The sequence below is a fragment of the Protopterus annectens genome, chromosome 2.part2, assembly GCF_019279795.1.
Source record: "Protopterus annectens isolate FY-2018-M chromosome 2.part2, PAN1.0, whole genome shotgun sequence".
Taxonomy (NCBI): domain Eukaryota; kingdom Metazoa; phylum Chordata; order Ceratodontiformes; family Protopteridae; genus Protopterus; species Protopterus annectens.
This window is the reverse complement of record NC_056730.1, coordinates 1,117,955,724-1,117,970,797: the sequence shown is the minus strand read 5'-3', so window position 1 is coordinate 1,117,970,797 and position 15,074 is coordinate 1,117,955,724. Positions and strand designations below refer to the sequence as shown.

The window sequence follows — 15,074 nt, the reverse complement described above, 5'->3', positions numbered from 1 at the left end:
TTCTCCTCAACTTCATCCTGTGCCATCTGTTGCTCTGTCATATGGGAACACACTGGCCTATCACTTCTCAACACTGACTCAAGAGTTTCCACAGTTTCCTGTTCCTTCCCTTGCTTTCTAGCTTCAAGTGGACTTTTATACTGGCTCCTGTGGAAGGCTCCAAAATATCTTGATATGGCATCTGACCATTCGCTTCCTGTTCCACTGGTTTCCCCTTAATTTGGATATCCATTGCTCTATCATGTTGTGGTGTTTTCTGCATTAGATTTTCTACACTGAATCCTTCACTTTGCAAATGCTCCATAACCTCAATTTCTATTTCTTTACAGCTTGCTCTATGAGAATAACTTTGTACTGTCAGAAAAACAGCTTGTTCTGCTGTGTGCCTACTGTGGTTTCCAGGGAGATCTTCGATATCTCTGGCACCAGAGGTTCATGTTCAGTAAAATTACACAGAAGCTTAGGTGGGAAAAGAAGTGAAGAGTACAATATATTGCCTTTTTAATCTAATCTCTGGAAGAAATCTGAATTAGACAGTCATACATACTGGGAAAGACACGACAAACCTGTGCCCTGACATAGGCAAATAAGGAGGTCAAGCATTTGGTAAATATGTCTGGATACAGAAGAGATACTAGAATAGAAATGAATCAAAAATGTTCCTGTTTTGTCCTGAATCTCTGGAACTATCTGCAGTATATGCAAACAGGCATGTGCAAGTAAGGCTCCAAGAGATCAAAGTTAACCAGAAAAGCATTCAGTATAATTAGCAGAAGAATATCCTGGACAGACAGCATCTCAGTCTTGGCTGCCCTAAGAAATTAGTTCAGCATTGACAGCTAGCTCAAGCTAATCTCCAGCAATGATTCTTTTGGAGTACCAAAGACAGTCATGAACAAAAACCTTTTCTTTGTCCCCCTGCAGCAGGCATCTCAACATGCGTCACCCAGGCCTCAAAGCAGCTCTCAAACTAGCAAAATTCTAGTTGAGCGAAGCTGCTACACTGCAGTCCTAGCCATACTAACCACATTTCCTTTTGTTTTGGAGATTCAAAAACTTAGCTGTGCATGCTAGACCTCGTACAGCCCTCAAGGTTATTTGAGATTGAGACCCGTGCCATGGAGGAACCTCTTTATTGCTTCACAAACAAACAGATAAGGATAGACTATGCAAGCTCCACCTGATCTATATGACAAAGCAACACACATGGTGAACAAAAGGCTTTGAAATCTGCTTTGATGCATATCATCACAATCTTCTTAACCCATTTGTCTGATGTTATATGAAGTCAAGTTTCTTTTTAAAGAGAGATTCTACTTCTCAGAATATGTGGAAGGGTGTGTGTGTCTGTCTGTGTGTGCGTGTAACAATAGGACTAGGCTTTTTTGTGTGTGTAGTCCATCCAAGCCTTCATAAACAGGACTTTTTTTCAAATACTTTGCTGCCTGCCCCTGCCACCTTTACAAGCTAATCTACCTCTAACTACATTCTTATAAAATGGCCATTGTTGACTTATGCTGATGGTTGCAAAGTGAAGGAACAGTGTCATTGAGCTCCATGGGTGTTCTTTCTTCAGAAGTTATAAAAACAGCAAAATACTAGTATAGCAACCCTGAAGCAGTGAGTTTAGGGTCAATCAAAGCTTCAGTCAACCTGTGTTAAATTTATGGTCATCCTGTATCTGCATGGGTTTTGTTTGGGTGTCCCAGTTTCTTCTTACCTCCCAAATACATGCTGTTTAATTGGTTACTGTACAATGTTTGTGTATATCTAGCATTTACCCTTGCCCATATGACCTAAGGCCACTGCCGAAGGATCCAAGGCAATCAGTTCACTCACCTTGTTAACAAATGAACAAATTAAAGGGTCAGGTAACTCTAAAGCAGTATTTAAAAAAATCACAAACAAAAAAGGACAGAAATGTCTACAGGACATTTTTTGTTTTACTCCAGTATGCACCTCTCCTATATGAAACGGGTCTACTTCAAAAAATTCTAAAACCCATAACATCTAATTTCATAACATTGAGACCAGAACATCTAAAACCCAAAACATCTAAAACCCATAACATCGAATTTCATAACATCTAATACTATAAATCACAAGAAAATAACATCCCCTCCACATATAAAGACACCAAACTAATAAACACACTTTTTACTACGTTTCTGAGGGGGGCAAGCCCTCCCTGCATCACCCATGTGGGGGGGGCTACACCCTCCGTAAATTAAATACACCAACCCCAAGATCGCACTACAGTGGGAAAAAGTTAATTTCCTAAACCCACTGTATCAAGCCTCCCTGCAGAAATGTAGTAAAAAGTGTGTTTGGTAGTTTGGTGTCATTATATGTGGAGGGGATGTTATTTTCATGTGATTTGTAGTGTTAGATGTTATGAAATTCGATGTTATGGGTTTTAGAGGTCTTGGGTTTTAGATGTTCTGGTCTCAGTGTTATGAAATTAGATGTTATGGGTTTTAGATGTTTTGAAGGGGGACCCATATGAAACACATCATTAAAGGGCATTTAATAAGATTAAAGAAATTAAGTACAGATAAGGACAAAGTACATATTTACGTGAAAGCTTTGCGTCAGAAATTTTTAAACATGGGATACCCGCAGCACATACTGGATAATATTAATTATGATAACACCACTAGCTCCCCATAAAAACACAATAGTAGTAGTAGTACCAGCCCAAAGAATGGTCTTTTAGCATGACAATTACTTTCACCTTGGATAGTACAGCAACCAAGAAAGTAATACTAGACAATTGGAATATTTTTGAGTTAAACAAGGAAATAAGGAAGGCAATAGGGGATACACCAGTGTTTATTAATAAAAAAGCCAGTAATTTAAAGAACATTTTTGAAAGAAAGGTTAATGGCGTTTCTAGGAGGGGAACTACATATATGCGGAATTGTTACAACTGCCCACATTGCAGGTTTATTCAGGAGGTGTCTTTTTTTTATCAATCCTAAGACTAGAGGAATCATAACTGTACCAATTTTTTTTTTTACTTGCTTCAAAATTTATCTTTCTCATATTCATATGAAGCCTTTTATGCAGGCAAAACCGCAAAGGAATTAAAGAAAATATATGTACATTTCTATGCAAAGTAAAAAATCCAGAAAATGCTTTAAGTAAACATTCTAAAATATGTTCCAACTTAAAAAAAAAGATCCCGTTTATGGTTACTGATTATGTTGCCAATTATTCTGAGGGAGACAAAGAAAATTAATTGGAGTACAAGGAGTTAAGGTGACAAATTATATTCCATGCCTACAGTTTCCAGGTTTAAACAATTTTCACTACAAAGTTGTGCTAGCAAGAAACCAACACAAAAATAAATGTAAATAATGTTAGGTGTTATTTCTCTGTTTTGGAGAATTAAGAATAATATATTTCTTATGCAATAGTGACTTTTTCCTTAATAGTTAATTTAATAGAATAATTTGATTGGTCATGTTATGTTTAAATGAGAGTATTTAACTGGTATTTTTTGTGTATTATTGTTCTGAAGGTGGCTTTTTACAGCCGAAAGCACTCTACAATTTTGGCTTCAATAAATTAATTTAAAGTCGTCTAGGCTGTTTTTTACCAGGTAGTTTCGATGATTTGATTTTAGTAGTTACCAGTTTTTTGGGACTTGTAATATTGTTCATTCCAGAACTTAAAGCTCCCTGATAACACCCTCATAAATGGAAATGTTTGGGTTCTTTTGCAATTAAAAATATACTGCACCTCCCTGCCTCAGTTGCTTGGCACATTTCCCAGTTTTCTTATTATGACAAGTCCATTGAATATAAATTGAATTAAAAGTCCTAGAAAGAGAAATATATATATTTTTATTTTTGTCTCTTTCTTGTGTGTGACATATGCTTTTACAAAGTGCAGCACAGCAGAACCCTGGCAGACTCTAATTAAGGGTACCGGTGCCTCTGCCCTAACTTATATTTGAGCTATGTCCTGCAGTCCCTCTGAAATAGAGTCTTGGTGCCGCCTTCTCAACTGTATCTGTATGATCAGTTGCAACTGACATGTGACAGTCAGTTGCCTTACTGGCCTCTGGCAGGGTAACAGTAGTGGGAGCTTGAAAAATAATTGGGTGAAATGCAAGTTCCTGCAACACCTCATTGGGTACTTCTAAATCTCAATCTGACTGGGCAGACAATGTTTCAAGCCTAGGCCTTTTGATTTTTTTTTTTGGGGGGGGGGGTGTAAGCAGTATGTTGGATACAGAGGATGCCACCATTTTGGACTGGCTGAGGCATTTCGAGAGCTAGGTTTCAAAATAAGTGTTCAATAAGGAAAGAAGCATACACAGTGTTTTCTGAATAAATAACTGACAAACTTGACAATTCTTACAGTCGTGTTCAACCCCTAGACAAAACAAGCACTGGGAGTGGAGGTCCTCATAAGAAATCTTCCTACCGCAATCGCACTTCCTTTTCTTAGCTGACATCTAACAAATTTAAACACAAAGATTCAAGAAAAAAAGAAAAGGTTCCCCACCTCGGCACTTATTTGAATAAGTGAAGGCAGAGGTAGTAATAACAACCACACAGTAAAACACACTGACAGGTGCAAGAGCTACGCTCGGACTGGTGGCAAGACTGCCTGAGGATCTTGTACTCATATGTCTGGTTATGTATCCTTATGCCTTTAGGCTTGGGTCATACTTTGCATATATGACAATATGGAAGGATTTCTGGCTTTGGTACCCCAGCTGGACATCCAGTTACCTTGGTGAGCTAACCCATTAGTAATGAAATACTGTAACAGTGATCTAAGAAAGGATATCAGTGTGCTTTCATAGTTTCATGGACATAGATACAACTTGGTCTTACTACACGAGACTTCTGTCTCCACTCTGGAAAATGAGAAACTGCGCAGACATGGTTGTAAACCACAGTTCTGTACAAATGTGTTTATGTGACAAGACCCTAGACACAGGGATGGCTGATAAACAGAAAGACAATAACAATGAGGGGAGGATGGCAAAAGACAGTGGTTATTTTATTGGGGTATTAGTGACCATCATCTCTGCTTATATCCCAGCCAGAGAAGTGAAGGCAGTTAAACTCCCACTGTTTCTGCACTGCTGAACATGGCAGTGAAATAACTCTTTGCAGCAAAGATTTTAACTGCTTACCTAGGCCTGAAGACTAACGGACATGCTGGTTATTTCCATTAATCAATGGTTAATGTTCCAGTGGGACCTTGGAGATAAGAGTATGATCATGGGTGTATACTAGGCTAATGAACACAAGGGCCCTTATAAGCCTAGGCATACAACCCAAATATGACCCACAGATTTGATTTACATAAGGGGTTCAGATCTCTAACTCCTCTTTATACCACTCATTTACTAGTTCCAATGGCTCTACCTTTTTACTAGTCTAAATACCTCATGTTATGAATAAGGGCTTCTGACACAGCTGCTCCCTTTCTTTCTTTCTAGTCATAGCTCTCTCTGCAAAGAAAAAAAACAGACCTGCTAGACTTCAATCTGTCTTCCCTCTAAAGGGTGAACTTCATCTTAAAAAAACAACTGAAACATGTTGATCCCAGACTTATGAGAAAAGATACAAGAAATTAACTTGAGTGGATCACCCTTCCCTGGAAATTTTATGGAGCATCCTCAACGGTCAATTGAGGCTCGTTTACAGCAGTTTACTAAGAACTTGCTCTTTGTTTGGGACAAACAGCTAGCTATCTCATCTACAGGGTGATGCAATAACCTTTTAATACAGCAGCAAGGGAGCATAGCCAGGATTAAGAACACACACTGACCTTTGAGAACAAATTCACAAAAAAACAGTTCATAACTTAGGTGCATAGCTTCATATGTATTTATTACGCTAATGAGCTGACAATCTTTAGAAGCCCAGTCCTGTATTCCAATTAAATGTTTAGCCTTTGAAATTTAAGTATGAATACCCCAGAACCAAGCAGAACACTTATTTGTTGCCTCTATCCATAAGGGTCAAGGGTGTTAAACCCTGGGTGAATTTGTGGTTTCTCATCTATTCATCCAGTCTACATTTGAATAGAGTAAGAGAAGTACTTTGCTTTATGGAGAAAGGAAGACATTTCCAAAGTAGAGGTATTCTCTGCAATACAGATCTCTCATGTTACATTTACGTTGCAGAAGAGATTAAGATCAGTTGAGCCAATGTTTATTTCACTGGACTTGTGAAGTGCAATAAGTCTGAGAGGAGCGTCTATTGAGGCTCTAGATGTGAGACAAAATTGCCCCTTAGTAGCCTATATGATACTGAGAAGAGAAACAAGGCATTGAGATGGTCAGTGTAGTCCTTATGGTTTAGGCCCCTGATTTTCTTGGAAAAAAAAGTGTTTATTTGATTTACATTAAGTGTTTGGATAGGTACTTAAAAGCATCATTACAATCAAGAATCAGCCTAATAAGTGCTAAATGTGGTGGAATTATCACATCTCTGGACCTAGAGGCCATACTTTTACTAATAAGCTGTGCAATGAAAACTGACTCTCTTACAGTAGTGGACACATGGTGACTGAATGACAGTTTTTTGTCCACATAGGCTCCCAGGTCTCTATTTACCAGACTGATTTTTCAGGGATGTGCTGTTGATGTGACAATTACTAGGGATGTCACGCTTGCAGAAGACATCTATTATACATGTTAAGGCATTTATTTGTAGTCCCTGGTTATGACATCGGCTATTTGTTTGGGAAAGGCCCTGTTGGAGTATTTCCTTGTCCTCTGGAGAGTTTATGAGGGCATCAAGCTTAGTCATCTGCAAATCTGGTTAGCCATAAACCCTTAACATTATCTTTGACCTAGAAGTAAATGCCAAAGAGGAGTGGCTCAAGGACTGAAACTGGAGGTATATCAGTAATGATAAATTTTAAGGAGTAGGCAGAGCTGCCTACCTTAATTTCCTGAGTTTTATTCATCAGCATATTTGCTATCTAATGAGATACATAGGGATTAACATTTAGCTGAGAGTATATCAGCAATACCCAATTATGGGATACTGCTGAATGAGTTTGCATAGTCTAGATGTGCAGTGCAAACAGAATTTCACAAAGCCATTGCTTCAGTAACTTTTTCAAAGAAATCAACCAGGTTAAGCATGCAGGATCTGCCCTTAACAAAACCAAACTGGCTTGATCAAGCAAAGTAAACACTCTACGCTATCCAAATGTACAAGTTTGAGTATAAGGGAAAAGAGGGCACGTGTTCCAGCAATACTTACAGAAGGGATATGAAGACCCTACAGATAATTCAACTTAAACAATAAAGTGTCGAAATAAACTCAATCTTCCCTTTCTAGCCAGTGCAGACACGCAGTTTCTAACTAGATTTACTCATGATACAGAGCTGCACCTCACCACAGGTATAGTTAGGAGCATCAAAATCCTGAAAACTGATGGCCTCCATCTGAACTATAAAATTATATGAATAACACCAGGCTGACTGACTGAAAAACTGTTAGAAGTAGGGCTATGGACATTGTAGGAAGGGGTACTCTGGCATAATGGAAGGACACAGCTTCTTCAGTCTTGTTTAAGAATGGAAAGCTAACCTTGCAGGTGACATCCTATAGATCAATAGCCTTGCTGAATATAAACTGTAAGACTTGAGTGAGTATTTGGGCCTTCCATCTGCAGAAATGTTTGGATAAATTGATCAACACAGACCACTGTCATTGTGTCTACTTTTAGGGAGGACAACCAGCAGCAGAGCTTGCAAGGTTCTTTTGATTTACCATTTGATGAAGCAAAACAGTACATTTTAAGCTTTAATGCCAAAATAGTCTCCGACAGACTACAGCGGAATTACTTATTTGCAGCACTCCAGCCCTATCTAACTGCAATCATCAGTGGCCGTTACAGTGGTTCTCATACAGATAAGCCCCTTTACTTAAGGTTGTATTATGGTTAAAAAAGGCAATAGACAATGCTGTCCTTTGTAATCTTCTCTTTTGCATTAGCAGCTGACCTTCTTGCTCAATGTACCCATCGAGAGACAAGAGAAATCCCAGGGCAAACTGCAGGACAAACACAACACACAAAGTGACCTTGTATGCTGATAAGGTCTCACAGTAGCTCAAAGCAACAGATATGGATGGTTATGGTGACTGTGGCACAGCTCACACAAGCTCTGGAAGAATAATGTAGGATCTTTATAAGTGCCTTAAATACAGATAAGACAGAAATTTTAACAAGTGCAGCCCTACCTTCTGTCCACCAGTGTCTTCTATCAGTTCTTCTGAGCACAGATTGCTATATTAGTATTATAAAACTCAAACAGTGCAGGATACTTACTGAAGTAACCCATCTGCAGGACCTCCAGCTACTACATCAGAGACAATTATGGAAGTGTCACCAGTGTCAAACTTAGGGTTGTCTCTGCCTCCAGAAATGGCAATTCCAAAACCTCTTTTGGGATCCTTAAGAAAAAGAATCATAAAACCCACAAGTTAGGCCAATTACCAGGTTCAATATCACTTCATTACAAAATCCACAGTACACTGCAGTACATTGCACAAAACCTCTTCATTATAAACCTGCCAGCGAGAGATATCATTTTAGAATGTAAACTCTAATGCAGTATATTTCTATAAAATTGAAAAAAGTATGTAATTTATCACCTGATGATCCCAGGGACAACCACCTCATCATTTGTAAACATCCTCTCACAATAACTGTCTGTAAATGACAGGCAACATTTAGTACAGAAATCAAGGAGTGCAGTATGATTTTGTATTAGCAAGACAATCACGATTATGAAACGTACTTTTTTCCACTGGATCCTAAGGTGTTTCAGGACTCAGTACTGGCATCAGCATAATCAAGTCTGTTTTACTGTACTTTTTGCTCATTAAATTCTTAGCCACCTAATAATCTGGTGTTATGTACTTTAAAAGTGCAATCGATGTTCAACAGCAATCCTGAAGTGATTAAAAAGAATTAGGTCCACTCTAGATTCAGAAGTGTAGACTATTATGCTAATTAATGTCCAGTAGCCTTTCCCCTCCCTAAACATGCCACAGCTAACCAACCCAGGGCATCTTGCCATATGGGATAAGCAATGACAACTGTTTAAAAAAACTGCAGCTATTAATGCTCATCACTCCTCCTCACTTTATACTGAACCCTCCTCAGGAAGCAAGATGTCTATCTGCTCCCAAGATGTTATCAGCCAAATGTTCTTGTTAGATATTTCACTGGTAGGAGGATAGACATTTTGTAACCCTTGGCAGCGTAAACATTTTACCAGTCAGTGAATCACAAAGATATTTGCTTCAATAAGGTCCATGGCCTCACCAGTATTTTATTATTGTATTTATTTACTTATTTATTTTACTTTCATGGCCAGGAAGTTGATTACGTTTTCGGCAGCTATTGCAGCCGTAGTAGCTGCTGATTTCATTCAGAGTAACTTCCTTAGCAGAGCTTTTTTTTCCAAATAGTATATACAGTAATCAAAACTTCAAACAGATTTTCCAACAAGATAAGCACTACTGAAATTGAGTTATATTAAATAAGGGACAGCACCAGAGATTTGCAGTGGCAAGTTCAAACAGATCTTTCAGCATTGGTAGCACTAATGGATGTGTAACGAGTTAAGAGAGTTGTGCTAAGCAGTAGCAATGCAATAAAATTTGAATGCATTTATTATGAATATAGGATTGGATATCTTCTACTATGTAGTTGAAGGAAGAGGCGCTGCCATTTCACTTCTTGCTGATAATGTTTAAATATTTTTTTCTATAGCACAATCCTAAATACTGTTTTCTGAAGTTACACCATCTTCATTACTAAAAAGGCAAAATTACAGTTCCAGCCAGGATATCTCCGAATAAAGATTGTGGCTACATAACAGAGCCATACTACTAGCACCATGTGCCCTTTTTGTTTATACAACAATACAGTGTTAAAGATTGGTTTTCACACACACCTTAAAATCTGCATGCTGCTTACCTACCATAAAAAGGGTAAACAAACTGTTAAAACACAAGGACATCCGAACAAGACCATGCTGTTAACGTGAGTTCTGCTTGGTAAAAATCAAAACCAAATACCACAGCACCAGTCAGAAAAATAATACAATTCCAAACTTTGCATTCTGTAATTTTTTCATTTGTGCATGTTACTTCCCCAGTGCTACAAAGTACAATGCAGAATGCCACAGTTCTAGTGTGGCTCACTCCAACTGGGTGTATCAGAACAGTGCTTGCCAGCAAACAATGTTATGCGGCTAATATGTGCCAAATACTTTTAGATCTATTCTACACTAAAGTATGAAATCTTTTTTCCAAGCAATTTAAAATGTTTAAACTTGTGTGGCTATCACAGAAACATGGAAAGCAAAATATCACAGCTCCAGAGAAGAAAGTACGTTTCCCCCATGTGCTTTAATAAGCACAGCACAAAGCAGTGTTGCTTCTTTTTTAACAATACATGCAAATACATTTCTGCACACATTTTAAAACACTGTATGTTGCATATCCATCGAGTAATGTACAAAGCAAAACATCTCATATGGAGAATTTCAGAATGTAAAGAAAATACAGTTGTGCAAGTAAACTTACCATCACATTAGATGTTCGAATGGTCACTGCGGCAGTAGCCTAAGCTACAAGGGTTATATCCTGCACAGGATATAACAGACTGCTTCCAAAGCTTCAGGGCACCTTTCATGTACCCGTAGTCAAGCTCAAGCTAAACTGACTATAACACAGGTTTGGGCTTCAAGCCCTTCATATCAACTGAGAAAGGGATGCTGAGCCCTGGGAGTATATTTCTAGAAACAACAAAAAAAAAAATGCCCACACCCTGACATACAAATAGCCCAAAAAAGAAGGGGTGGAGAGAGAGAAGAACTACTGCAGCAGTGACCATTCAAGCATCTACTTTTATGGTAAGTTTACTTACATCTGTATTATGTTCTTTACATTAATCAAGGCTACAGTAGCCAAAGCTATATGGGTAGATTACCATATATTGGAACAACTTGGAGGAGGAAGGGTCCTGGAGAAAAACCTGGCTAAAGCTGGAAAAGGAATCTAGCTTGTAATGTTTTGTAAAATGATCTACAGAAAACCAAGTTACTGCTTCTACAATACTTCGAGTCCAACCCTTTCCAAAAAAGCACAGATTAAGCCACGGCCCAGGAAGAATGAGCCTTGACCCTGCCTGGAAAAGTTCTGTTGTGGTGGGAATAACAAAAGATAAAAGCTTGAGACAACCACGGGGAAAGTAGTCTGCCTTGGCACAGGTTGTCTCTTCTTACCGTCACAAGAAATAAACAACCAATCTGAAGTTCTGAAAGGCTTTGTTTTGTCAAGATAACACCGTGTCTGCGGACATCCAAGGTTTGAAATTGCCTTTCTCCTTTATTTTGGGGTACAGGAAAGAACACAGAGAAACTGACAGTTTGGCTTAAAGTAAACTTGGATAACATGTAGGAAGTTCTGGATTCCAAGATGGCTGCACACATTATAGCTTAATTTCAGATCTCCCAGTGTAAAAAAAAAGTAACAGAGAAATAACCATTTTTGTTAGCTTGAGTAAAATTCAGTTACCAGCTAGTAAGTACACTGCCTGGATGCCAGCAAGCAAGAACTTTACAGAACCTAAAGGAAAACCAACAATAAAAGGTGAAAAGAAAACACGGTCTAGGAAGAAGCTTGAAGCTGTTCAGCAAAAAGCAGTTTAAGCTTCAACTTTGGTACAAGAGGTGGCTTCCAGTAATCTAGAGGAAAAAATAAAGCAAATGTACTCAGAGTTGATTAAAATAAAATGAAACAGTTGAGAAATATATCAATTCATAATGGATAGAATAGAAGAAGCTATAACTAGCTATTCAGATGAATACAACTGCAAAACCTAGAGACTGAAATGGAGGAAAAAGCTCTCCCAGTATGAGACTTCTCAAGAAGAGCGGTTTCAAAAAACAGGAGAGTTAGAAGATAGTGGGTGTAAAGAAAACCTGAGATACTCGTCTGTACCAAAGAAACTGGAAGAAAGAGACCTTATTAATTTTATGAAAGCATAAATAAGCAACTAGACTGGCATCCCACAACAGGATTTTTTTAATTGAAAGGGCACACAGTGTATGCGCCAATCCTAGCCATAAGAAAGCAACCAGGACTTGTATTAAAAAAGATGCAATCATACCAGCAAAAGAGTTGATCCTAACAAAACATTTACAGAAGGAAAAGTATTAAAAATGGAGACAGCAAAGTGTTGGTGGGAAATATTCACTGTACTCCAGGTAAAAAAGACACAAACTTATCCAAACAATCAAGGAATGTCGAGAGGCAGGTGTGAAGTTCAAGCTGCTGTATCCAGCTGCCTACATAATTTTTTTTCCCCTGGTGGATCAAAGACGTATTTGGATGCAGACGAGGCTAAGGAGGAAATAAAGTTTATCCAAAGGTGAGCCAGTAAACAGGAGACGACGGCTTTGCATTCTTCTGAAAATAAAGCTCATACAGACTTTGCCAGTGAAACATTTTCCAGTGGTATAAAGATAAATGCTAGAGAGAGACACAAAAGAATCAGGATTACCTTTGACTTGAATTAGAGTCTGGTGCTGGAAGATGGAAATGGAACAGGAAGACCAGCAACACTGAAATTAGTGAATGACTGTTTTAACAGTCTCCCATATAATCACATTTGTGAAATTTGGCATTGCAAGAAAAAGTGGCTGCGAATGACTAGATTTTGTTGACTTTGTTAAACTTGTGGGTGGCTGGAAGGCATACACCCCACTTTATGTCATTAAGGTTTGGAAGGACATTAAAAAGGGTTAAAAGTTATTAAGGTACAACATTTTTTGCCCTTATTACTATTTGTAAGAAACATTTAATAATCAATAACCATACACCAGTAGACAACAAATTGTAAAACACTCGGTAATATGGGTCAATAAAGGCCGTCTTCCATGTAATATTCACCACAACCAGAAACTCCAAAAGTCAGCTATATCCTTTTATTATACACTACAAAGACAGATTTAGTGCTTTCATCTCCAAAACTGGAGACCTCATCAGAATCAATTAAAACAACACACCCCCTTGTCCTATATACACAGTTCAATGAAGGTAATTAATTCAAAAAAATGTGACAAAAATAATAAAGTGGCTGGCAATTAAACAAATTAAGAAATTTCTATAGACAAGGTAAAACTATAATAGCATTCCATATTCATGAATAATTATTGAAACACATACATAGGTGTATGCATACACATCAAATAAATATATATACATGAGCCACAAAACATTGTAAATGATGTATTGAATAAATATTTATTTAAAACCAAGCATATACAATTAAATTAAAATATTATGCTTTTAAATTAACAATAAGTAATCAGTGAAATAAATCAGTGGATTTACATATGCTTCTTGGGGTCATTGGCTAATAGTTTTAGGGCTGGTGTTATGGATATGTGATCATTGAAGCCCTTACCACTACAGGCATCCAGCCTAAGTTGCCATATCATCTCCCTGTATAGCAATTTTGTCTCCCAGTCACCCCCCCCTATCAAAATGATCAACAACCTCAACCACCCAAAATTTAAAGTCGGCCTTCTCACATGTTAAGGAGTGTCTATACAAGGCATTATTTTCATTTTTACGGTTTATATCTCTCAGATGTTCATATATCCTTTTTCTTAAATGTCGTTCCGTTTTGCCAATATAGAAAGTACAGTTTTGTACCTACCATAAATGTAGATGTCCGATAGGTATGCATCTGCAGTCCTAACATATGGGTTGTCCTGCCTCAGGCAGCCCTTCAGTCGGCCGGATTCCAAAGTCTGGGTCTGGCCTCGGCTGATGTCGCACTTCACCCGACGTCATAGCTGCTGTTTATTGGGTATAAAGGCATGAGCCGACGCCATTTTCCTCAGTGTTTCTTGCCCCAGATGCCAGGTGCCCTCTAGGAAGGCTAAATTTAGATAAATGCAAATAATTCCAAACAGTAGAGAGCAAACAATATAAAAAAAAAATATATATATATATATATATATATATTTATATATATACATATATACAAACAAATACACCATAATAGATTCCCCCAGCTAGCTAAAAGAGGGGTAAATACCCTAGGAATACCACAGAGGGGAAGGAGGGTGGGTAATCCTGACTGCAGATGCATACCTATCAGACATCTACATTTATGGTAGGTACAAAACTGTACTATGTCCTTCAAGGATGCATCTGCAGTCCTAACATATGGGTAGAATACCATAGCCAAACTGGGGGAGGAGGCACTAAGATAAAGATGGTGTAGTTAAGATCCCTTGCAAAAAGTACAGTTTTGTACCTACCATAAATGTAGATGTCCGAGAGGTATGCATCTGCAGTCCTTACAAATGGGTTGTCCTGTCCTCAGGCAGCCCTTCGGTCGGCCGGATTCCAAAGTCTGGGTCTGGCCTCGGCTGATGTCGCACTTCACCCGACGTCATAGCTGCAGTTCAGCGGGTATAAACGCATCAGCCGACGCCATTTTCCTCAGTGTTTCTTGCCCCAGATGCCAGGTGCCCCCTAGGAAGGCTAAATTTGGATAAATGCAAATGTTTCCAAACAATAGGGAGCAAATAGAAATAAACATGTATATACATATATACAAACAAATACACCATAATAGATTCCCCCAGCTAGCTACAAGATGGGCAAATACCCTAGGAGTACCACAGAGGGGAAGGAGGGTGGGTAATCCTGACTGCAGATGCATACCTCTCGGACATCTACATTTATGGTAGGTACAAAACTGTACTATGTCCTTCAAGGATGCATCTGCAGTCCTTACAAATGGGTAGAATACCATAGCCAAACTGGGGGAGGAGGCACTAAGGAGGCACTAAGAGTTTATGGTGTAGTTAAGATCCCTTGCAAAACAGCAGTGGCAAAACCTGCTCGGGATCTGGAGTATAAAGGCAGATTATAATGCTTGGCAAATGTATGCACGGAGCTCCAAGTAGCAGCCTCTAAAATGTCTTTGGTAGCCACCTCGTAAGAAAGCTGTAGTAGTGGCTGTAGCCCTTGTGGAATGAGGTCTGATGT

The 15,074-nt window shown here is 38.5% G+C and overlaps 1 protein-coding gene across 3 annotated transcripts in view; it reads right to left on the bottom strand.

Annotated features, from left to right (window-relative positions):
- Positions 1-15,074, bottom strand: part of TJP2 (tight junction protein 2) — a 2,224,967-nt gene that overhangs the window by 1,385,716 nt on the left and 824,177 nt on the right. For all 3 annotated transcript variants that reach the window (XM_044064349.1, XM_044064348.1, XM_044064350.1), the window contains one exon: positions 8,317-8,441. In XM_044064349.1, the coding sequence (XP_043920284.1) occupies positions 8,317-8,441 (125 nt within the window). The remainder of the gene's footprint in view (positions 1-8,316; positions 8,442-15,074) is intronic.